This window comes from Sprattus sprattus, assembly GCF_963457725.1.
Source record: "Sprattus sprattus genome assembly, chromosome: 12".
In the NCBI taxonomy this organism is placed as follows: Eukaryota; Metazoa; Chordata; class Actinopteri; order Clupeiformes; family Clupeidae; genus Sprattus; species Sprattus sprattus.
In genome coordinates, this window is record NC_137910.1 from 8,371,968 (window position 1) to 8,397,017 (window position 25,050).

At 44.6% G+C, this 25,050-nt stretch overlaps 1 protein-coding gene across 11 annotated transcripts in view; it reads left to right on the forward strand.

Annotated features, from left to right (window-relative positions):
* The window catches only part of LOC308372952 (neurexin-1a-like), a gene marked incomplete at both ends in the record, with an annotated part of 317,493 nt that overhangs the window by 81,927 nt on the left and 210,516 nt on the right, over window positions 1-25,050 (forward strand). For 6 of the 11 annotated variants that reach the window (XM_080848322.1, XM_080848324.1, XM_080848321.1 and 3 more), the window contains 3 exons: window positions 18,271-18,572; window positions 20,430-20,453; window positions 21,663-21,824. In XM_080848322.1, the coding sequence (XP_080704448.1) occupies window positions 18,271-18,572; window positions 20,430-20,453; window positions 21,663-21,824 (488 nt within the window). Of the gene's footprint in view, window positions 1-18,223; window positions 18,573-20,429; window positions 20,475-21,662; window positions 21,825-25,050 lie in introns of all 11 variants that reach the window. The other 5 variants (XM_080848317.1, XM_080848314.1, XM_080848320.1 and 2 more) reach the window with 3 other exon arrangements.

Genomic DNA, 25,050 nt, shown 5'->3' on the forward strand with positions numbered 1-25,050 from the left:
GTTCACATAATTGAAGATGAGCAGACGTTGATTAGATGCATTTGTGTTTGTGTGTGTGTGAGCGTGTCGGCTTACTGTACGCTTGCGTGACTAAATACTGGCAGCTCATGGTTATATAATTGCAGTCGCAGAGACACTACAATCCCTGGAGTCTCTGTCACGTATGAATGTGTCTGTGCGTACTTAGATACTCTGCTAAGATACTGAGCATTGTGTACAGTGTGTGTGCAAGTGTGTGCACAGTGTGTGTGCTTGTGTGTGTCTGTGTGCTTGTGTGCTTGTGTGCACGTGTGCATCTGTGTGTGTGCAAGTGTGTTTGTATGTGTGTGTGTGTGTGCTTGTGTGTGTGTGTGTGTGTGTGCTTGTGTGCATGTGTGCTTGTGTGCACGTGTGCATCTGTGTGTGTGCATGTGTGTGTGTGCGCTTGTGTGTGTGTGTGTGTGTGTGTGTGTGTGTGTGCTTGTGCGCACGTGTGCATCTGTGTGTGTGCAAGTGTGTGTGCATGTGTGCAAGTGTGTAGGTGGGTGTGTACAAGTGTGTCTCCTCCACACCCTTCCTCTCCTCTCGTCCTCTCCTCCACACCCCTCCTCTCCTCCTCTTCTCCTCTCCTCCACACCCTTCCTCTCCTCTCGTCCTCTCCTCCACACCCCTCCTCTCCTCCTCTCCTCCTCTCCTCCACACCCCTCCTCTCCTCCTCTCCTCCTCTCCTCCACACCCCTCCTCTCCTCCTCTTCTCCTCTCCTCCACACCCCTCCTCTCCTCCTCTCCTCCTCTCCTCCACACCCCTCCTCTCCTCCTCTTCTCCTCTCCTCCACACCCCTCCTCTCCTCCTTTTCTCCACACCCCTCCTCTCCTCCTTTTCTCCACACCCCTCCTCTCCTCCTCTCCTCCTTTCCTCCTCACCCTTCCTCTCCTCTGAGCTCCACACCTCTCTTTTCCTCCACCCCCCTACTCTCCTCCACACCCCTCCTCTCCTCCACACCCCTCCTCTCCTCCTCTCCTCCTCTTCACACCCCTCCTCTCCTCCACCCCCCTACTCTCCTCCACACCCCTCCTCTCCTCCACCCCCCTACTCTCCTCCACACCCCTACTCTCCTCCTCTTCACACCCCTCCTCTCCTCCACCCCCCTACTCTCCTCCACACCCCTCCTCTCCTCCACCCCCCTACTCTCCTCCACACCCCTCCTCTCCTCCACCCCCCTACTCTCCTCCACACCCCTCCTCTCCTCCACCCCCCTACTCTCCTCCACACCCCTACTCTCCTCCACACCACTCCTCTCCTCCACACCCCTCCTCTCCTCCACCCCCCTACTCTCCTCCACACCCCTCCTCTCCTCCTCTCCTCCTCTTCACACCCCTCCTCTCCTCCTCTGAGTGGCAGCAGCACAGGCTGAACGGCTCCTGGTAACGCCACATACTCCCCCTCCCTCCTCCCTCCTCCCTCAGTTTGAACCGTCACCATGGATATGGGTGTGCACACACTACCAATTGCTTTGTGAGTTTGTCTCTGTGGATAGTGAGCTAATCCTTGTCCATGATTCTTTTCTTTTGTGGACTTTGTTCTCTTTGATATCATGTGCATTTCAAAATATAATTTGGGGATATTTATGCAAAAGTGTCTGTCAGAAGGAATACATGAGCATCAACATGAAACATTCAATACTGATTTAAGTCTCTTGTGGCTGTAGACTTGAAAAAGGTTTAATATTTCTGAGCCTCTAATTAAAAGGGATTTTAGTTGTTGTTGTTATTATATTACACTCCCAAGATGATGTCTAAGGCCTTTTAATCTCCAAGTGTGGTTATTTGTGGTCTCTAATCAAATAAAAGTTAATGGTAAAGGAAGGGGGTCATAGCTTCCTTAATAAGCTCATAGAGTCCAATTATGCACTTAATCCACAACTGCTAGATTATTGTGCTGTTTACTAGTGCCCTTGCACCTCACACAGTGATGACCAGTTTACCCTCCCGATCCCCATGGCTTTACTACAGCAGCTGTCTCTGTGTGCCTCACTCCCATTCACCCCTCTGGTAATGCCTCACTCTCTATTCACTTCTCTCTTTTCTGCCTCACTCTCTATTCACTTCTCTCTTTTCTGCCTCACTCTCTATTCACTTCTCTCCTTTCTGCCTCACTCTCTATTCACTTCTCTCTTGTCTGCCTCACTCTCTATTCACTTCTCTCTTTTCTGCCTCACTCTCTATTCACTTCTCTCTTTTCTGCCTCACTCTCTATTCACTTCTCTCTTTTCTGCCCGGAGGTAGAGCTCAGTGACTCTTTCTCTTTTCTCTCCTCCGTCGCTCTCTGCTGTTTGACTCACTCCCTGATTAAGGCTGCTGCCTGCATGGCCCCTTCCGTCGCCGGTGAATACCGCTAATTAGCGAGGTAAATGCAAGACCCCCTCCGCTGAATGATACCATGAGACCCTGCTGGCGATGGCCACGCGTCTCGGCTCGGCCTCGGCTTCCCTGCTTCCGCTTGGCACTGCGTGCGCCTGAATATCTTTTACCCTGAATGTTTGGTCCCTGCTGGTATTGGAGAGTGTGTGTGTGTGTGAGTGTGTGAGTGTGAGTGTGTGTGTGTGTGTGTGTGTGTGTGTGTGTGTGTGTGTGTGTGTGTGTGTGTGTGTCTGCTGGTATTGTAGAGCTAGCAGAGGTGGTGCAGTCCCTAATGGGTAGCGCATGTGAGGCAGAAAGACAAAAAGGAGAGAGAGTGAGGAAAACACATACAGTACATGGAGCTCAAGTGACAGTTAGTGTGAATGGAGAGTGTGTACCATATATGGAGCTGAGGTCACAGTTAGTGAGAATGGAGAGTGTGTACCATGTATGGAGCTCAGGTCACAGTTAGTGAGAACGGAGAGTGTGTACCATATATAGAGCTCAGGTGACAGTTAGTGAGAATGGAGAGTGTGTACCATATATAGAGCTCAGGTGACAGTTAGTGAGAATGGGGAGTGTGTACCATATATAGAGCTCAGGTGACAGTTAGTGAGAATGGAGAGTGTGTACCATATATAGAGCTCAGGTGACAGTTAGTGAGAATGGGGAGTGTGTACCATATATAGAGCTCAGGTCACAGTTAGTGAGAATGGAGAGTGTGTACCATATATAGAGCTCAGGTGACAGGTAGTGAGAACGGGGGGTGTGTATCTTCTTGCTCCCTTGAGAGGTCATGTTTTCCCTGCTGGACAGGGCAAAGGAGTTTACAGATTTACAATTTTTCTGTCCAGTTTATAGCTCTTCCTCAAAGGCTGTGTGGCAATAACTGCCACTCATTGGCGCCGCTGTCACCATGTCTGGCTCTGGGCGCAGGACGCAAACATTGTGCCAACCCCAGCGCTGAAACGTCACCATCTATCACGCCTTTTTAAACGCAGAGGAGACGAAGTGCGTTCTCAGCTCTTTTTTCTTATCGGTCCACCTCGTCTTGTCTCTGTCCCCAACACCCACGCCCACCCCATCCCCCACCACCACCACCACCACCACTCCACACACACACACACACACACACACACACACACACACACACACACACACACACACACTCACACACACACACAATCCATTCCCCTGATCTTTGACAGCCTCGACTGGCTTGGCTCGGCTTGGCTCTGCTCTGCCCAGACCACAGGGCGCCCTTCCCTCCTGCCCCCTCCTGCCCTCTCGCCTTCTCCGCACATCTCTCAGGCCCCTCCTGACATCCGGAGTGGCAGCCGGACGTGCCGTTACGGGGCTGACCTTGGTCTCTCATCAGTGGGCAGACACCAGAGACCAGAGCGCCCTGCTGAAACAGTAACATGCCAAAGTGAGTCATGTCCCCGCGCCGGGTCAGCATGTTCCCCAGATGAGCGAGCACCTTTCCACCAGGGTGTGGACGGGCAGAGGGATAGGGTGATGGTGGGGGGAGGGGGAGGGGGACGAGAGAAAGAGCCAAGATGAAGGAGAGGAAGGAGAGGGAGAGAGAACTCTGCATTTAATAATAATAATAATAATAATAATAATAATAATAATAATATTACATTTTATTTGTATTGCACTTTACATTATACAAATCTCAAAGTGCTACATATACATATAAAGCAACAATAACAACAACATAACACTTTTATTGTGCAAAGGGAATGAAAGTCTGTTATCCTTTTTCTACATAAAAAGTCACGACTGTTTTAATGACCATTGGCTTCCTGTGTGAATCAGACCAATGCCCAGCTGAGTTTACACGTAAATGAATGTTGCTCAAGAGCCTGGTTCAGCACTGCACAGGTAGATGTGTGAAGTATTCCCAGGTGTCCCTGGAGGTGCGAGTGTGCGAGTCTTTCATCTTTTATGTTGTGAAGACATTGACTTTGTGTCAGGGAAGGATTATGGATTTTTCTCCAGCATGTGTTAACCATTCTGTTTAAGTTGAATTTGATACGTGTTACCTGGAAAGACATTGATGTGTCATTGATTGCATTGCTTCTTCTCATTTGTGCTCATTCCTCTGTCTTTGAAACATATTTTACCTTAACAAGCACATTCAGTTGAATGGAAATAGCTGTATTTTATGATATGAAATCAAATGTGATGTCAACTGATTTTATTGATGTACTTGTGTCCAGTATAACTTGAGTAAATGATCCTCTGTTTGTTGGTATGAGTGGGCAGGGTTAGGGTTAGGGGTGGGCAGTCGTGGGAGAGAGCATCCCAGTGTCTTGGTCCATTCTGTGTTCTGTGATGCAGTCGTGGGAGAGAGCATCCCAGTGTCTTGGTCCATTCTGTGCTCTCTGATATCTGCACGGCTGGCGCCGGATGGGAGCAGGGATGATGTGACCTTGCCAAACCAGAGCAGATTAAATGGGGAAGTACCCAAACGATTGTGTCTCAGTGCTGCGTGATGTTTGTCTGAGCGAATCCAGAAATTAGTCTTTGATTCACCGCACAAGCTCAGCCTGTTTTGACTCTGAGAAACAGTGATCTCTTTTGGGGGAAGATAGCCAGGAAAATAAATTAAAAAGTTAAAGTGCCGTGCACTGACACTACTGAGGATCACTGGTACATGTCGTTTTCATATTTCCTAGATCGTTAGAATGAGGATGTTTTTGATCCGGAAAACTATGGGGAATCTATTGAACCACACACAGAGACAGCCTATTTCATGGAGATTTCCAAATCCAACATATTTTTCTGAAATTGTTGTATTAACATCCTTGTGTGTGCTCAGATTGGAGAGAACAGCACATATTTGCAAGCCATGTTTAACCGAGCTGGGCCAGCAGGATGAGAGTGGCTGTAGACATAGTCCCAAGAAGCTGTAGGGAGAAGCTTTATACTATTTGATTGCAGTAATAAAATGATGTAAGCTGACCCAGTCGCCATTACTTTTAATACTCCCAGAGGTTGGATTCATTTGATGGCTTAAAAACAAGGTTTGACACATTTTTCATTTCCACCCATTATAGGTTACTCCAGCCACACTACAGCTCACTACTCTCTCTTTTCCATCGGGTTTGTCTGTTCAATAGGAATGTTTTACTGAATTGTACTTTGTTGTAAAAAAAAAACTACGTACTCCTCAGGCTCTCTACTCCCTCACTCCCTCAGCCTACGCGGAGCATGAGGAGGAAAGCATTTCTCCTTTGGCTCTCTACTAGCTCACTGCCTTAGCCTACACAGAGAATGAGGAAAGCATTTCTCCTTTGGCTCTCTACTCGCTCACTGCCTTAGGGTAAGAACACACATGGGCGTCTTTATAAAAAAGGGACGCTAGAAAATGCATTGATTCCTATGGTACGGCGCGCTTTGCGTGTGCGCCTACGCAAAGCGCGCCGTACCATAGGAATCAATGCACTTTCTAGCGTCCCTTTTTTATAAAGATGCCCATGTGTGTTCTTACCCTTAGCCTACACGGAGAATGAGGAGGAAAGCATTTCATGACAATGCAAGTTTCAGGCATCTGCTTTTTTTTTTTTTTCTTTTTTTTTTGCTAGAAAGGTTCTTTCCTATTAGCACATTCCACTGTCTGTTAGGTGAAAGGTCAAGGTTTGAATGGTATTGGACAGACTCGAGGAGGTAAAATGTCAGTACAGAGTTGTGTCTGTAAGGATGTTCCAGAGGAGCCACCCCATTCCAACATCACATAGTTATTAAGGTTTCTGGTCATCCCATTCTTAATAGGGCTTCTGGAAATCTAATTGGATTCCTACTCCAATGATTCTTGTTCTGCACTAAATGTGACAAAGACGAGTCTAGTCAGGACGACATTTTTGAAATCAGACTTGTCATTGTGAGTGTCTGAAGTGAGAGGGATGCTGTGACTGCAGTGTTCATCTTGAGCATGCTTTATGCATTATGGACCAATCAGATTCAAGCTATTGGCATGACAGAATTACGACCCTGTTGCTTTGCCAGGACCTTGCACTGTAAGCCTCTCCTTGTACACACACACACACACACACACACACACACACACACACACACACACACACACTCGAGCCCAGATCAGAGGGAGGGAAGCCCTCAATCAGCGCATGTCATTGCTGCGTCGTAGAACGCTCCATAAACGCCTCGTAAAAGAAGCTTTGTCTCGGCTCCAATGCAAATGCTGATATTTAGCTTATATGGGCCGTGGGGGAATTGCGCAGCCATTTTTAGTGTCTGTGCGAGCCTTGCTGTCTGGGGGCCCGGTGCTTTATCATGTATTCCTTTGGCGTCAGACAGGGAGAAACGTGTCCCACTTCTCTGAGCCGGCGTGACGGCGAACGTTGAGCAGAAATCTGCCAGAAACAGACCCTCACTGCAATTAGAGCTCGTTAAAAGTCACCGCATTACTTCTTGGCCTCGACATGCCTCATCACCTCACAGCTCGACTAGTGGATGAGAAAACCAATCCGTGTTGAGAAGCCAAAAATAAAATAGTTAAATATGGAAGCCTGATGGTAGGGCATTTAACCCAGCACTGACTCATATGGCAGGGGCACAGCACCACTTGGATGGGATATTTGAAGGCAAAGTACGTATATGGTGGTAATCTCTTTGTTGGCACGTTACCTTCTTGTCTAGTTTGTTTATGTTTTGAAGTTAGGTGTCTGATTTGTCCACTGCCCCCATCCATATTTAGAAGAACTATAGTAATTTGACCATTTGAAGTACTTTGTAACAGTTATAAAATAGAAGAATAAAAGATTAAAATGAAGCTAAAAGTAGATAAATACAATACAGTACATTTAATCAGTTAATGAAAACCCTCTGAGAACGGCTCAGTCAAGTTTTAAAAACAATTGGAGTCTGTTGTCTTTGATTTTCATCAGGAAGTTGGTAAAACCTCCTGCTCAGCTCTGGAACCAAAATAGTTCTCTCCAGTGGTCTTAGAGGTCTAGCAGGTGTGTATTGATGAGGGTAATTTGGGATGTCCCATTTAGTTATTTATAAACAAGCAGCAGTGCTTTAAAGTCAGTCCTGTGATTTGCTGGAGGCCAGTGGAAGAACTGAAGTAATGTGGTCAGTTTGTTTGGTTTAAGAACTCTAGCAGCTGCATTTTTCACAAGCTGAAGCAGTTTGATGGTCTTTTTTAGAAAGGCCTGTGAAGAGACCATTGTAGTCAATCCTGCCGGAAATAAAAGCATGAATTAATTTTTTCTAAATCATGTTTTTACATAAGGCCTCCTAGTTTGGCTATGTTTTTGAGATGGTAAAAAGCTGATTTCGTTATTGCCTTCACATGTTTTTTTAAACTGGGATCGCGATCAATTTAGACACAAAGATTCTTAACAGTGTCCTTCACTTTAGTTCCTTTTGTGTCAAGATGAGTAGTATAATAATATATTTATAATATGATACCATTCTACTTACCATTTTTCATTAAAGCTATTCAGCACACCATCTCGAGAGTCTGCCAGTTGAGTCCATGTCCTTGAAAGGGTCTGAGTGAGGCCACATGAAGGAACACACACACACACTGATGTTCACACACACACACAAACACACACATGAGAATGGCCACATGAAGGAACACACAGCAGTTATCAGATAAGGCCAAGTCCTTGACGGCCGATAGATATATTGGGGCCGTTTATGATAACAAGGTCCAGTGTACGACAAAGCGAGTGATTTGGCCCCTTATGCTGTGTTAGGCTGAAGGTAACAAGTAGTGCATTTAGTTCCTAAGCAGAACTGTTTTCTGGATTATCTACATGCCAGGTGAAATCCTCTGATATAATAATAAGACAATCACAATCCGTACACATAACTGACAAGAGTTTGCCTCATCAAAAGGTGTTTTCAGAGGCCTATAAATAGTTACAAATAAAATATAAGAACACTTAATTAGAGCACATAAGTATTCAAATGATATAAAGTCAAATGATGACTGCAGTGAAAAGATTTTTTGAATAACGTGGTTCTCCTTCCACTATCTTCCTCGCCCCAGTCCCTGAGGCACTCAGCTCCGTTCTTCTAGTAGTTTCCCCTGGGAACACCAGAACTCTTATAGTCTGCAGATCTGGCTGTGTTGCTCTTTCGTTGCCTGCGGTTCACAGGTCTGTCCACACCTCAGTTTACCAGTGTCCAAGAGGCAAACGGAAGGATTTAGGGTCAGGAGTAGGGTTGACTGACTAACCACACACACACACACACTCACACTCACACACACACACACACACACACACACACACACACACACACACACACACACACACACACACACACACACAGTGGGGTTGACTGACTAACAGCGGCCAGCTAACAAAATATACTGTATATAGCCCAAATCACTGATACACAGATATTTACTATATTAGCCCTGTTTGATGAATGTGTTATTTAGTGGCTTGATACATGTGTACAGCATATAGTTAAGATATATATATGAGTTATTGGGTTCCATTTGTACAGCATATAGTTAAGATATATATATGAGTTATTGGGTTCCATTTGTACAGCATATAGTTAAGATATATATGAGTTATTTGTTCCATGTATACAGCATATAGTTAAGATATATATGAGTTATTTGTTCCATGTATACAGCATATAGTTAAGATATATATGAGTTATTTGTTCCATTTGTACAGCTTATAGTTAAGATATATATGAGTTATTGGGTTCCCTCCAGGCACCTACAGACATAGCTACTCCCACACTCATGAGTGCAGAGGCGAACGCACGCACACACACACACACACACACACACACACACACACACACACACACACACACACTCATGAGTGCAGCGGCAAACGCACGCACGCTCAGACACACACACACTCATGAGTGCAGAGGCAAACGCACAAAAAGCCTTCGAAGAAGCACAGTTTTCCCTTTGCAAGCCAGTTTCCTTTTTAGAAAGCTTCTGGAATGCCCACACATCCACTCAGCCAGAAGACACACACGCAGGCACTCATACACACACATGCCCACACACGCAAAAACACATACACACACACTCACACACACTTATAGGGCTGCTGGGAGGTGGTGTCTCTCTCCACCCTGGAGCTCATCTTAGAAAGGGTTGCCTTGCCACCTGACCGTGAGAATGCCAATTAGGCAAGGGAGGCGTCCACCGTGTGTGTTCCTGCTGACTCGTGTGTGTGTGTGTGTGTGTGTGTGTGTGTGTGTGTCTGTGTGTGTGTGTGTGTGTGTGTGTGTGTGTGTGTGTGTGTGTGTGTGTGTGTGTGTGTGTGTGTGTGTGAGTGTGTGTGATCCTGCTGACTACTGTGTTGGCTCCAGCGTTCTCGGCTGGCCTTGTTCTCTCTCTCTCTCTCTCTCTCTCCCTCTCTCTCACACACACACACACACACCCACTCTCACACACACACACACACACACATACACACTCTCACACTCACTCACACATACACACGCAAACTCACTTCTCATTGAGTACATCTGCAAAAGTTTATGCTTCAAAATAAAAATAGAAAGTGTTAAAGCCTGTGGACTTTTATTTATGTTCTTTGTTGGCAGTCTCTTATCAGACAGCATGCAAATCTACCACTGACTGATGGGTTTAAGTTTAAACCCACATGAAGCACCAACAGAGAGTGTTTCAGACCTGTCCTGTATATTACCATATTTACACATTCAGTAACTCACAGCACACATATGGTATAAGGGGTGTCCATATTGTATTCCCTTGGCGTTATTTGAATACTATTTAAGATTCATCTTGGTAAGATAACTAATGCTTTGCCTTTGAAGCAAGGTCACATATGTATTTCGTGTTGATTTGGAGTGGCACTCAGCACAACCTTGGCGTGTGTGTGTGTGTGTGTGTGTGTGTGTGTGTGTGTGTGTGTGTGTGTGTGTGTGTGTGTGTGTGTGTGTGGGGGGGGGGTGTGGGGATGTTTGTGTGTGTGTGTGTGTGTGTGTGTGTGTGTGTGCGTATAAAACTGTCCTCCAGGGAAGCTTCCACACTCGTAGTTCTCAGCATGACTAATGGGGATTGGATGCACAATGGCTCTAGGTGCGTATATGAAAGTGTGGGTGAGTGTGTTCGCACATGGGGGAGAGGATGTTCACGTGTGTGTGGGTGTGCTTGTGTGTGTGTGTGTGTGTGTGTGTGACTGTGTGTGTGTGTGTGTGTGTTTTTATTCGTATTATTCTTAAGGCTATTTTGTTTTGGTTTACAGTGCACGTTATGGTGTGTGCCTTGGTATTTTTTGAGATATTAGTTTTGTATCTTCTTTAGAATAGCACCCTAATGCTTTGGTTCCTGAGCTTTGTTTTGGTGTTAGCATGTGTTAGCATGTGTTAGCATAACTCTAATGAATGATTGAGTGATGAGGGTTTTTGTGCTAACACTTATGAATGGTTGAGTAATGAGGGTTTTGGTGCAAACTTTAATGAGTGGTTGAGTGATAACCATCCTGTGCCTACACAATTGAAGCCAAATGTTTGTACTGTATCCCAAAGTCCAGATGCATTTGAGATACAGTATATCCTCTCTGCTGGTGCCTTTTACACACACACACACACACACACACACACACACACACACACACACACACACACACACACACACAAACACACACACACACCCCCCCCCCCCCCCCACACACACACACAAATACAGACAGACAGACAGACAGACAGACAGACAGACAGACAGACAGACATGGACAGACACAGACAGACACAGACACACAGACACAGACAGAATGCTAAGGTCACCATCCTTTAGACTCTAGAGGAGGCAGCACTCCAATGATGTACTCCCTCATGATGTAAGCAGCTTAGGGTGAGTGTCTGAGACTAACAGCCCTATCGTTTTAATAGTCTGTCAATCATGTGCATACTGGAGAGGAGGAAGGATGAGACGGGGGGGGGGGGGGGAGAGAACGGTAGACAAATGAGGAATAATAAAAAAAAGAGTACTTTGGATGGCCTATTAATGCTCTTTGCTTTAATACCTAGCTTCTTTATGCTTTTCATCTTGTCTGTGCAACCCTTCATCACCTTCTCAGAGATAAACACACACACACACACACACACACACACACACACACACACACACACACTTTAGCAAGCTAAACTTCCCCTGAACCTGAGAAGAAGCTTTCGGAATGAGAGGGGAGAAAGCTCTCCTTTCCTTTTTTGAGAGCACCTTCCTACCAGTGTGGAAAGGGCTTCTGGGATGAAAGTGTGACCTCACATGGGAGATAGAGATAGAGAGAGAGAGAGAGAGAGAGAAAGAGGGAAAGAAAGCCAGAATGAAAGAGAGGAAGTGAGTGTGAAAGACAGATGGTGTGAAAGCATGGTGAAGGCGATGGCTGACGAAGGAAAGATGGAGGATCTGCTCTGGAGTGGCGGTAAAAAGGCCAGTGTTTATGTGCCCTACGTTTGGCTCTGAATAATGTGTGTGTGTGTGTGAGTGTGTGTGCATGTGTGTGTTTGTGTGTGTGTATACTGCACCGTGTTAGAAGTATGCCACCACCTTCAGGGGTCATCTGTATGTAAATGTCTCCTTCTCTCACCAGCTGTTCCTCTCTGGCCTTTGACAGTAGGATGCCAACATGGCTTTTGTAGTGTGCAAAAAGATGTGTTGTGGTGAAGCCTCCTGCCGTAAGAGGAGAACTATTAATAGACTACACTGTAAACCCGAACAAGTTCAGAGAACTCAAAACTTTTGGTGTAACCGATTACATAAGAAAATTTGAGTTCATATATTATTTTTTTTAAGTAAATGTAACTCAAAAATTATACATTTTCATTCCTTAATGTATAATTTTTGAGTTAAGTTTACTTAAAAAAAATAATATATGTACTCAAATTTTCTTATGTAATCGGTTACATCAAAAGTTTTGAGTTCTCTGAACTTGTTCGGGTTTACAGTGTACTACTGAAATAACCTGACCAGCTGATCAGCATTGATAGAGCGCAGTAGTCAGCAGGCGACTAGAGGTGGTTTGTTTGCTGTGTTAAGTGTTATAGTGGACCTGACTGTCACTGTCTGTCACTCACTGACCTGGAGTACAGATTTACATCCTGGGGTGACTTAAAGAATCTGCATCAGACACGATGCGGTTTAGTAAGGTGTGGGTATAATGAACTGCATCAGAAACAATGCGGTTTAGTAAGACCTTGGAAACGATGCGGTTAAGTAAGGTGTGGGTATAATGAACTGCATCAGAAACAATGCGGTTAAGTAAGGTGTGGGTATAATGAACTGCATCAGAAACAATGCGGTTAAGTAAGGTGTGGGTATAATGAACTGCATCAGAAACAATGCGGTTAAGTAAGGTGTGGGTATAATGAACTGCATCAGAAACAATGCGGTTAAGTAAGGTGTGGGTATAATGAACTGCATCAGAAACAATGCGGTTAAGTAAGGTGTGGGTATAATGAACAGCATCAGAAACAATGCGGTTAAGTAAGGTGTGGGTATAATGAACAGCCGCTGTGTTGCCTAATAGATGTTTTGAATTTCACTTCCCGGCATCGTGTGGTGATAAGTATTGTGTTTTGACACATCATATATCAGGCATTGTGAACTCTACAGAAAAATGAGGAAAAATAAACATGGCAATTAACACAGAGGACAGGGCACCTGTTTTCCGTCCCTGATGAGCACGACACACACACACATACACACACACACACACACACACACACACACACACCTGTCTGCAGTTCCTGATGAGCGTGATCCTGATGGGATCTGTCAGCCGGCAGATAACAGTGAAACCTTCTATAAAAACACAAAGCCTCTATTTTTTCTTTCAGCTTGTGTAAAAAGTTGCATTGTAGTAGTACTCAGTCAGGTCAATCTGCTGTCCAATGATTCTGTTTTAATGGCCATCCTATATAGCTGTTGTTTTAATGGCCATCTTATATAGCTGTTGTTTTAATTCCCATCTTATCCTATATAGCTGTTGTATTAATGCCCATCTTATCCTATACAACTGTCGAATAAATGCCCGTCTTATCCTATATAGCTGTTGTTTTCATGGCCCTCTTATATAGCTGTTGTTTTAATGCCCATATTATCCTATAGCTGTTGTTTTAATGCCCATCTTATCCTATAGCTGTTGTTTTAATTCCCATCTTATATAGCTGTTGTTTTAATGCCCATCTTATATCTTATAGCTGTTGTTGTGGTTTTTCATGGCATGCATGCTATTGTGAAATGTCTCACTCTGAGAACAAATGAAATCAACCTCATGAAAACTTGTAGGTTGTTGCTTACATAAGGGGCTTAGTCATCAGAAGGCTTCATGAAATGCATATTGTATATTCGGGAGCGAGCGGGGTGAAGTGTGAATGATAATGGGCAATCCACCCCCCCCCCCCCCCCACACACACACACACACACACACAAACAAACAAACACACACACACACACACACACACACACACACAGACGGGGTGAAATGTGAATGATAATGGCCAGTGTCCCCATAGCGATGCCATGAGAGGTAACATGTCCATTCACTTTGTGCAAGCGTGACCGCGGAGATTATTCAGCCCTCTAGTTAGTGTCGCGCCTCGACCTCGACCTTTAGCCGCGTCCGCTCTGTTGACATCCTAGCGCTCGCTGCTTTGTACCTGATAATGAGTGACTGCCAGGAGTCATGGACGCCAGCGCTGTCACCGTGACGCCGCTACTGTCACCGTGCTCTCGCTGGCACAGGGCAAGCATAATGCCTCTTGCTTTGCCCGGGCGCTCAAATGCCACGCTCCGCTGTTACGCTGTCCCATTTTTCTGTCTGTAATTGGATTTGAGTAGCCGGTAATTTTACAACCTCAGCCCAATCAATACATGTGCTATCTCTTGAACCACAGGTGCACGAATCTAACCCGTTCATTAATAAACAGCACAAGCAACTGCCACTTATAATTATGGCCGTTATTAAATAGCAATCAACAGTAATCGATATGGCGGAGGGGTAGTTTTAGTTGAGAGAGCATAATGAACCCAAACAGAGTGTGTCTGTGTGTGTGTGTGTGTGTGTGTGTGTGTGTGTGTGTGTGTGTGTGTGTGTGTGTGTGTGTGGTGCTGAGGTTCAGAAAGCATAATGAACCCAAACAGAGTGTGCATGTTCATTCAGAAATGTCATTTTTCAGACCTGCATACACACACACACTCATAGATTAACCCACTATGCATCATGGTGCAGGCTGCAGTGTTTAAGTGTATTGATTGGTAGCAGCGGACTGAGCAAAAAGCCCTGAAAAGGAGAGAAAGTAAATTAGGTAAAAAGAGAGCTTGGGAATGGGATAGAGAGAGCGAGAGAGAGACAGAGTATGTGTGTGTGCAGTGTGTGTGTGTGTATGCAGTATGTGTGTGAGGGAGACACAGAGAAACAGAGTATGTGTATATACAGTATGTGTGTGAGGGATAGAGAGAGCGAGAGAGAGACAGAGAAACAGAGTATGTGTATATGGGCCATTCTACCGAATTCGTGTAATATGCAGTCCCTCAACAATAAAAACTATTTACAAAACAATTAGGTATTTAGGCATAGATATTAAATTAGAAAATGTTATGGTCTATATAAACCCAATGCATTACATGAGATAGTGATAAGCTAAATATATACAAAATCATCATTTATAGGGTACTTTTTATTGGGAAGTAGCTGTCCCCAACCCTGACATCTAAATTTCAATGCCTTTAAATAACACTTTTCATTTTTTTTTTTTTTTTCCAATGATTTAATTTCAAAGATCTTTATGATTGGGTTGAAACAGAACTTGGAATATTTAGATTTATTGTGGGTTTAATTTTTAAATCAATTTACTATACTCAAAAAATCATGTCCCTAGTTTTCATGTCACTACCGAAACACAAGAGTTTTAGTCCATTGGCTGAGCCTGTGTTTTAGCCACGACTCTGCATTTTTGACCATGCAGTGACACTGCATCTCTGTCCCTCATGGTTGAATGGTAAGTAGCTAAATCCCATAGTTTTTATATAAATGTGTTCCAAAGTCTGAAAATCGACGTGTAACCTTAAGAATTGTCACTACCGAAACGCATGTTTTCTTCAATTAAGTAAACCTTTTGGGGTTTCATGGAAAATCTTATGTTTGTATGTGTGTACACCTCTTCAAAGATGTGTTTGCAAGCCGTGTGCTTGCTAGAATTCTTTATTTATGCTTAAAGTTAGCTAGAATTGTCACTACCGAAACAGTCACTACCGAAACATATGGTAGTGACCAGATGATTTTGGTAGTGACAAAATGAAATGGCAAGTAGTTCAATCCCATAATTTTTAAATAAATGTGTTGTGTGGACTAAAGGGAGGCCCAGAGCACCTTTTGGATGATTTGGGGAGAGAAATGAACATCCATCCAACAGTGCAGTCACTACCGAAACAGTGCAGTCACTACCGAAACAGATAAATTGACCTTGAAAATTTGGTAAAAAATTCATTTCTATGGATTTCATTGTGAAAATATTTGTAAAAATACTCTTCAGAGAAGGGAAGGAAACACAAATCTGAACAGGTCAATAATAATACTTTTTTACTATAGTAAATGTGATGTTTCGGTAGTGACAATTTTTGGAAGAGGAAAAACATTCCAACACATTCTGAAAATACAATATAAAACTTGACAGTTCTTTTACTAGATATGTGTACTTTAGATATGGTACAATATACATACGGACAAAGTTTTGGGAAAAAAACATACAAAAATTCTAAATATATCCGACATGACTTTGCATCAATTCGGTAGAATGGCCCATATACAGTATGTGTGTGAGGGAGAGAGTGACGGAGAGACAGAGAAACAGAGTATGTGTGAATACAGTATGTGTGTGAGGGAGAGAGAGAGCGAGAGAGAGACAGAGAAACAGAGTATGTGTGTATACAGTATTTGTGTGAGGGAGAGAGAGAGCGAGACAGAGAAACAGAGTATGTGTATATACAGTATGTGTGTGAGGGAGAGAGAGAGCGAGAGAGAGACAGAGAAACAGAGTATGTGTATATACAGTATGTGTGTGAGGGAGAGAGAGAGCGAGAGAGAGACAGAGAAACAAAGTATGTGTATATACAGTATGTGTGTGAGGGAGAGAGTGACGGAGAGACAGAGTGTGTGTATACAGTATATGTGTGAGGGAAAGTCTGAGAGCAGTTTAGAGCAGTTTAGATCAAATCAGATGGAAGGGGGTTGGGGAAGACATTGCCTTAGCAGACATGTGTCAGTCATATTGATGGAGATCAATCACTTGGACAGGCAAACACAATAGAGAGGAGGGCCCATAAATGCCTTATCTACCCCCTGCTCACTGTCTCTCATCGAGATCCATACTGTATCTGGGATCAGATCAGCTCTGGTGTCAGCAGGACACAATACTGACACAAAACTGAAGTACTGACCTTGGATCTGATCAGCTCTGGTGTCAGCAGGAGACAATACTGACACACAACTGAAGTACTGACCTTGGATCTTTTGCTGTATATGGTCTTTTTTCCTCCAGAATTGTTTATTCATGCTAATAAAGTGTGTGATTGTTGTAGGTGTGTGTTTGTGTGTGTGTGTCTGTGTCTCTGTGTGTGTGTGTGTGTGTGTGTGTGTGTGTGTGTGTGTGTGTGTTGTAGGTGTGTGTGTGTGTGTGTGTGTGTGTGTTTGTCTGTGTCTGTCTGTCTGTGTGTCTGTGTGTTGTAGGTGTACTCACAGTATTGTGCTCTAAGCATGGTCTCTCCAGGCAGTCAAAGAGCTTCAGCAGATGTTGCAGCTAGTTTATAACACAAATCAACCATGTTTACATGTTGTTGTTTATGAGTGCACAGACAGCTGGTTATTTTAATGAGGTCTCCTTGAGAGTTGATGAACAATGCAATGTCAAACCCACAAATTTTACCGGAAGACTCATCGTTGCAGTCCAACCTCAGAGCGCATTGTTTATTCACACAGACATTATGACTATACACTCTTTTCTGTATGACTGCTAAGCTATTCAGTGAGGGGGGGGGGGGGGGGGGGGGACAAAACAAAAGCACAAGACCACAGCGGTCAACCACTGCCTCCACACAAATAGAATGGTTACCTTGTGAGGAAAGTGGCTTTTGTGGAGTCAAACGCAGGTCTCTTACTTCCACATCTAATTGCTCTTCCCCCCACTCCCTTTGTAAGCACGCTTGTGTTCCATGAGATGAATGGGCCAGTTGGGGATAAATACAGTAGAAACCCCTGGACACCACAGACAGCATTGTGCCTCTCATTCAAGCACACACTGGTGCCAGATAAGGTAAACTATCTACCCACACACACACACACACACACACACACACACACACACACACACATAAGATAAACACTCCGCTTTATTGGGGGGGGCGGAAAGAGCTCAGTGCCGTGTTTGAACTGAGCTCGACGACTCGACGGCTGAGGCACTGGAGGCATTGCCTCTCGGCATGTGCAAAAAATATGTGGAGATGGCAGTCAATGTTATTGAGGCAGGCTGTGGTTCTGGTCAAAGACCCAGAAATATTGTTTGACCTTGGGTCTCCAGGCTTGTTTCTCCTTGGAGACCACCAAACTCCAAGGCTGTGCAGGCAAGTCCGTGTTTGTGTGTTCCACTGAAGGTTCAATAGAGATGGGGAGATTGTCATCCCCATGGTCATCCCCATGTGTGAATTGTCATTGCAGCCAATTGTATTTACACTGAATGTTGCTTTTAATACGCTTGTAATTCTAGGTTTTGTCTTCATCCTTGAATAATGTTTCCTGATACAGATGCTCATGCAGTTTCACTGTATATTATATAGGGTTAGGGTTATATATCACTGTAGAAACTCACCTTTCCTTTTTTCTCTCTCTTTCTCTCTGTCTCGTGCAGGAAAAGAAGAATACGTTGCAACCTTCAAAGGATCGGAATACTTCTGCTACGACCTGTCCCTGAACCCGATCCAGAGCAGCAGCGACGAGATCACGCTCTCGTTCAAAACCCTGCAGAGGAACGGACTAATGCTGCACACGGGCAAATCGGCCGACTATGTCAATCTGGCGTTGAAAAACGGGGCAGTCTCGCTCGTCATTAATTTGGGTTCCGGGGCCTTTGAAGCGCTGGTGGAGCCAGTCAATGGGAAATTTAATGACAATGATTGGCATGATGTCAAAGTTACAAGGAATCTCCGTCAGGTAACAGTACAGAAGGTTGCGGAAGAGGTGGAAATTAAGGAGTACATTAAGTAGATTAATTAACACAGGAGCAGTCACCACAATTAACCTATGGAAGAAAAAAAAATCGGAACATTCAACATTAAAGCAATTAGGTACTCAAACAAAGATATGAGCAGGAACATCTCTAGATCTGCTGGCTAATATTCCAGGTTTTCAGGACAAGATATGAGCAGGAACATCTCTAGATCTGCTGGCTAATATTCCAGGTTTTCAGGACAAGATATGAGCAGGAACATCTCTAGATCTGCTGGCTAATATTCCAGGTTTTCAGCCGAATGTCTTTTTCCCTCAGCCCTGCCACACTATCAGTTACCAAGGGCGGTCAGTTTTTGGTGCAGACTGGTTTGACAGGAAACAAACAAGCAAATGTGTACATGTGTGCACTGCATTTATACTTGATTGCCGCCTGCTTTGTGTCAATGAAAATGTAGGCATCTACGACGATTCTGACCATACAGTTGCTGATCACATGGTTAGGGCCCATTAAGCTGAAATACAGTGTACCCTCAAAACATATGAACTTTAATCTCATATTAGGAGTGCATCATAGTTTTTGAAAACAACTTTCAAAACAAGTAAGCCTACTTTGACTCTAAAAGTAACAAGGTGTATTGTCTATGCCATCTCACATCCGTGGCAATCCCAATGTCTCCACGAACAGACATCTCAGTGTCTTGGCTGCTGCGCTGCTCAATGTTTTCACTGGAGCGGCTATCTCTTCATTTCTATTTCCTCTCTGATGGCAGGACAGTCTAGCCAGCTGCGTACGGCTGATAATTACAGCAGTGCCATGATTTTGAACAGAAACCAGGACAGCTTATAAGCACCCTTATGTCTCACTCTAATTAACACAGGTGCACTAGTGACCTTCAGGACGGAGCTGTGAAAGACCTCCCAGAGGTGGTGGTCCTTAATCGTAGGGTGGCAAAAAAAAAAAATCAAGGTTATGTAGTTTAAAATGTAGTTAGTAGAAGTAGCACCTAGACCTCTAGACTTGTTCCTGTTCATAGCCGCTGTGACTGTTTCCTTCTACTGAACACAAAGAGTCTGATTGGATTTGGTTAACATAACTGAGAAACCAGAATAGAAAACAGAGTGCATTTAGGAGAGCATGCCACATGGGGGAAAGGCTTCATTCCTTCCATCCTGTGTCAGGGTTCTGCTTTGCTTTCTCTCATTGCAGTAAAGTCAACCTAAAGTTCATCACTTTGACCATTAAGCAGGTACTGTATGAGAGCAGCGAATTGTCCAGATGTGGCCAGATTGGTCCACACTACAATCCTCTCAATCGCTGACATAAATAAAAAAAAATAAAAAACATAAATAAGCAAAAAAAAAAGAGACTTTCGTTTAAGAGGGTCACCTGATGTGCTTTAGGCCTTCTCTCTTATGAGCCATGTGATGTCTGTCAGTCATGTACTCTGTCAGGAGGGAGGGAGGGAGGGAGGTGGGGCGGCCTGGAGGAGTATGGGCTTCTGGGGAGCAGTCCTTCCCCTGGGATCAGGTGTACATAGACAGAGTCCTAGAAGTCAAGGCTCCCAACCATTGTGGGGCCACACTGGTAGTTCGTTTGATCAGCTTTTTTCTTGTATAGACTTATTTTGCCCGTTTTTCTCCTCTGTGTTACTAACCTGCTTTGGAAAAGCAAAAACAACTAACGTCATTCATGGAATGTGTCATTCTACTAACCTATATATTTTTGGACGTTTTTTAACAATGTACTAACCTCTGTAGTAACCATCATATCTTTTTTAAGTGACAATCGTTATTCTGTTCACAGTTTTTAATTTCCTTTCTCCCCCCTTTTCCACAAAGCATTCAGGCATTGGACACGCTATGGTAAACAAACTACATTGTTCGGTAGATATCATTCTAATTGTTTCTTAGTTTGGGTTTGCCGTGTGTTCCTTTTCTTTCTTTTCACCGTAGACGTCATTAACCAAAAAAGGGGAACTGCGGTTGGTACTCTTCTGCTTACGTTTTTTCGACTCCTCTTTTAGTTTTCTCTCTCTTCTCATCCGTTGGTTTCTCCTTCCTTGTTTTACTCGTTTTTTTATCCTGTCCAATTCAGTTTCAACCCACCTGTTTTTTTAGGAGCATCGTTTCAAACCTTTTTGCATCAAGCAGTGGTTAACAAGGAGGGTCCTCTCCTGGCTGGCTGGCCGACTGTTCTTTGGCTCAGCCAGTTTTGATTTCCATTCACTTTGCATGGCATGCGTTTAAGAATGTGCGCTGTGACTGTCCAGCTGCTCATTTCTTCTCATGGTTGTCACATGACACTCGTACTTGTCTGTGGTGGCTTGTTGATTGACTTTCACTTTCACTTTCATCTTTGGTGTGGTTTTTGAGTCTTGACTTCTTTGTTTGTTTTCTTTTGGTCACACGTCATGTGTTGCTGCTTGTCTCTGACACCATGTGGAAAATGACTCTCTTTACTTTTCCTTCAACTAACATAACCTCTTGGTTATTTTTTTCTTTCTTTTTGTGCAAACACCAAAAAGAAAAAAAAAGAGAAGAGAATAGCATGCCGTCTTCAGATCACCTGAAAGCTAATTATTAACCAAATGCAAAGTGTGTTTGTGCTTCAAAATGCTTGTGCTTCCACTCTAACTCTACAGCATGCGTTTCCTTTCCCTTGTTTTGTAGAGAGCTTAACTAGCTTAACCTACTAATGACAAACCCCTAGCATAACTAACACAGACAACATTTTACTAACACCATTTTTGTGTCTGCTAAATTTATTTTTTGAGTTGCAGCAGGGCCAATACTAACACTGGGCAATCTGTTAACTTTCTAACCATGAATAATTAGGTCCCCATGTGGGCTTGCAGTCCCAAAACTGGACAAAATAATGCCAAAACAAGAAAAAAAAACACCAAACGACCAAGAAACAGACATGAAAATGGGTTTCAGACCAAAATTCCAAACCAGATAAGAGATAGACAGGTAGCAAGCCTCAGGCACCAAGAGGGCTAGGCCAGAGAGCCGGACTGCATTGAGTAGGAACCTGGAGTATAGCGTGTCCTTTCCCTGTGCTTTGTTGTCTAGGTTACAATATCCGTGGATGGAATTCTGACCACCACTGGATACACGCAAGAGGACTACACCATGCTAGGCTCCGATGACTTTTTCTATGTCGGCGGCAGTCCTAGCACCGCTGACCTGCCGGGATCTCCTGTTAGCAACAACTTTATGGGTTGCCTGAAGGAGGTAAACACCTTGCGTCTGGGTTTGGGTGTGCCTCACAGGATGTGCACCTTCACTTGCGCAGATGCACACACAAAGAAACATTCACTTTACACACACACAAACATACACACACACACACACACACACACACACACACACACACACACACACACACACACACCAACATAACAGGCACATTATGTCAGTTCAAGGGAACATTGTGTTTGCTGAAAACATCTTAAAATCAAATAAAATTCCATCATTGAAATGCCCAATCACGCCTCAGCAATATTAAAGAATGATTTCTGCCAATATAAAATATATCAGAACTCCATACTTCAATTGCTAATGGGCACTTTTACCTTGCTCAATACTGACAGTTGTTTACCACTGATGAAACGCTCTAACCTGTTATCTGTCAGCGTTTGTCATGTGTTTTCATTGACATGAATACTGAATGGGAAGATTGCTGTGACTCAGATTGTAATTAGCGAAACCCAAAGAGGACGTGAAGCACCCTGCTCAGCAACATCTGGATCCTAATGCAAAAATGAGAGGAATGTCATAACAAATGTTGGTTAAGCACTGATGGCGTTTGGGGCTCATTATTTTGCGTTAATGGCAATGTCATAAAATGTGTGCCAAATGAGGCGAACAACAGACATGGGCTACACACTGACCCCGTCAGGGTTGACGCAAGAGAGAGAGAGATAGTGAGAGAGAAAAGAGAGAGAGCAAGAGAGAAAAGAGAGAGAGCTGCTGCTTTTGCCTCGCAGTAGACAAAGCGGAATATTTCAGCACGGTAGCGAGGTCGTCAGCTCAAGGCACTGCGAGACACACACACACACACACACACACACACACACACACACACACACACACACACACACACACACACACACACACACACACACACACACACAGACACAGACACACACACACAGACACACTGCGAGGGAAACTCAGGGAAGCCAAAGCGGCACAAGGTCGGAAAAAATCCAGAGGGCTGTACGCCATCTTTCTCTCTCCCTCTCTCTCTCCCTCTCTCTCTCTCACTCTCTATGCCTCACTCTCTATCCTTCACTCTCTCTCTTCCTCTCTCTCTCACTCTCTATGCCTCACTCTCTCTCTCTCCCTCTCTCTCTCTATCTCTTCCTCTCACTCTCTATATATCTTCCTCTCTCTATATATATTTCTTCCTCTCTCTCTCTCACTCTCTCTCTCCCTCTCTCTCTCTCACTCTCTATCCTTCACTCTCTCTCTCTATATATATATATATATCTTCCTCTCTCTATATATCTCTTCCTCTCTCTCTCCCTCTATCTCTTGCTCCTTTTTCCATTTTCCCCACACTATTATATTTTAAAAATTTACATTGGGGCACTTAATGGGGATTCTGACCTGGAAAAAAAGCACTCCACATCAGCAGCCACCTGGGAAGAGACTGGATACCCTGCAAAGTAAGGTCTTTGAAGACCCACCCATGTACATTTCCGTTAATTTATCTTTTAATTTCCAAACTTCCTATAGCCACCATTTTCCTTCCTTTCTCTGGAAAGAGGGGAAAAAAAACTCCTCTTTCCCCTTTCTTTTGTGTCCTACATTCCCCTCCAGCTCCATCACAAATGATTGTTCTCCCCAAACTTTAGCAAGATCGTTATAAGGCTGCTTGGAGGTAACGAGCTCACAGCGTGTGTGTGTGTGTGTGTGTGTGTGTGTGTGTGTGTGTGTGTGCACAGTGTCCTGGTGTTGTTCCACCGCCTCATTAGGGCTCAGCCTGTGAAGTGGGTCTGACTGCATCTGCCCTATGCAGAGCAGACAGAGAGAGAGATCACGCTGAACATGGCCATCAGCCTCAAACAGAGAGAGAGAGAGAGATCACTCTGAACATGGCCATCAGCCTCACACATACAGAGAGAGAGAGAGAGAGAGAGAGAGAGAGAGAGAGAGAGATCACTCTGAACATGGCCATCAGCCTCACACACACAGAGATAGAGTGAGAGATCACTCTGAACATGGCCATCAGCCTCAAACACAGAGAGAGAGAGAGAGAGAGAGAGAGAGAGAGAGAGATCACTCTGAACATGGCCATCAGCCTCACACAGAGAGAGAGAGAGAGAGAGAGTGAGAGATCACTCTGAACATGGCCATCAGCCTCACACAGAGAGAGAGAGAGAGAGTGTGAGAGATCACTCTGAACATAGCCATCAGCCTCACACAGAGAGAGAGAGAGAGAGAGTGTGAGAGATCACTCTGAACATGGCCATCAGCCTCACACACACAGAGAGAGAGAGAGAGAGAGTGAGAGATCACTCTGAACATGGCCATCAGCCTCACACACACACAGAGAGAGAGAGAGTGTGAGAGATCACTCTGAACATGGCCATCAGCGTCACACACACACAGAGAGAGAGAGAGTGTGAGAGATCACTCTGAACATGGCCATCAGCCTCACACACACACAGAGAGAGAGAGAGTGTGAGAGATCACTCTGAACATGGCCATCAGCCTCACACAGAGAGAGAGAGAGAGAGAGTGTGAGAGATCACTCTGAACATGGCCATCAGCCTCACAGTGTCTAAGGCGGAGCAACTGGGCGCTCGCTGTTCAGATCACTTGGTCCTCTGCCGTCAGTGAAGGACACTGCCATGGCCACTCCTGAGAGAGTCCTTCATAATCACACAGTGTGGGCATTTAAACTGCATCCACAGCTAATAGTCTTGAGTGCTTCACGGTATTGGTCCGTATATTCAAGTCTGCAAAGACGTTTTGTGTGTGTGTGTGTGTGTGTGTGTGTGTGTGTGGTTAAGAGAATTCAGCTTAGTAGTAGGCTACTACAGAACTACAGAATAGCTTAGCCACGGCAATGTCTCCATGCATTGGTGACCTGTGAGCATAGTTCTCTCTCGTGGCAAGGAGAACTGTAAGCTCCCACTGAACCCTGCTCGAGGCGTGGCTCTCACTGAACCCTGCTCGAGGCTTGGCCTGGCTCAACTCGGCTCAATCAGGCTCAGTCAGGCCCAGTGGTGGTTTGTATGCAGTCGCCTCGACACTGATGACACAAGAGTTATGATGCGGGCGTGCTGAGCCCTGGCCCCCTGATTGATGGCGTGTTCCCGTGGCCCTAGCTCCGAGCCGCGCCTCGCAGTGCTGTGTTTTAGCACATGTCTGCAAACTCCCAGGTCCCCGGCGTCCTGCTTCCCCCTGCTCTGATGATGAAACACCCCAGCTGTAATGGCCCTGATGT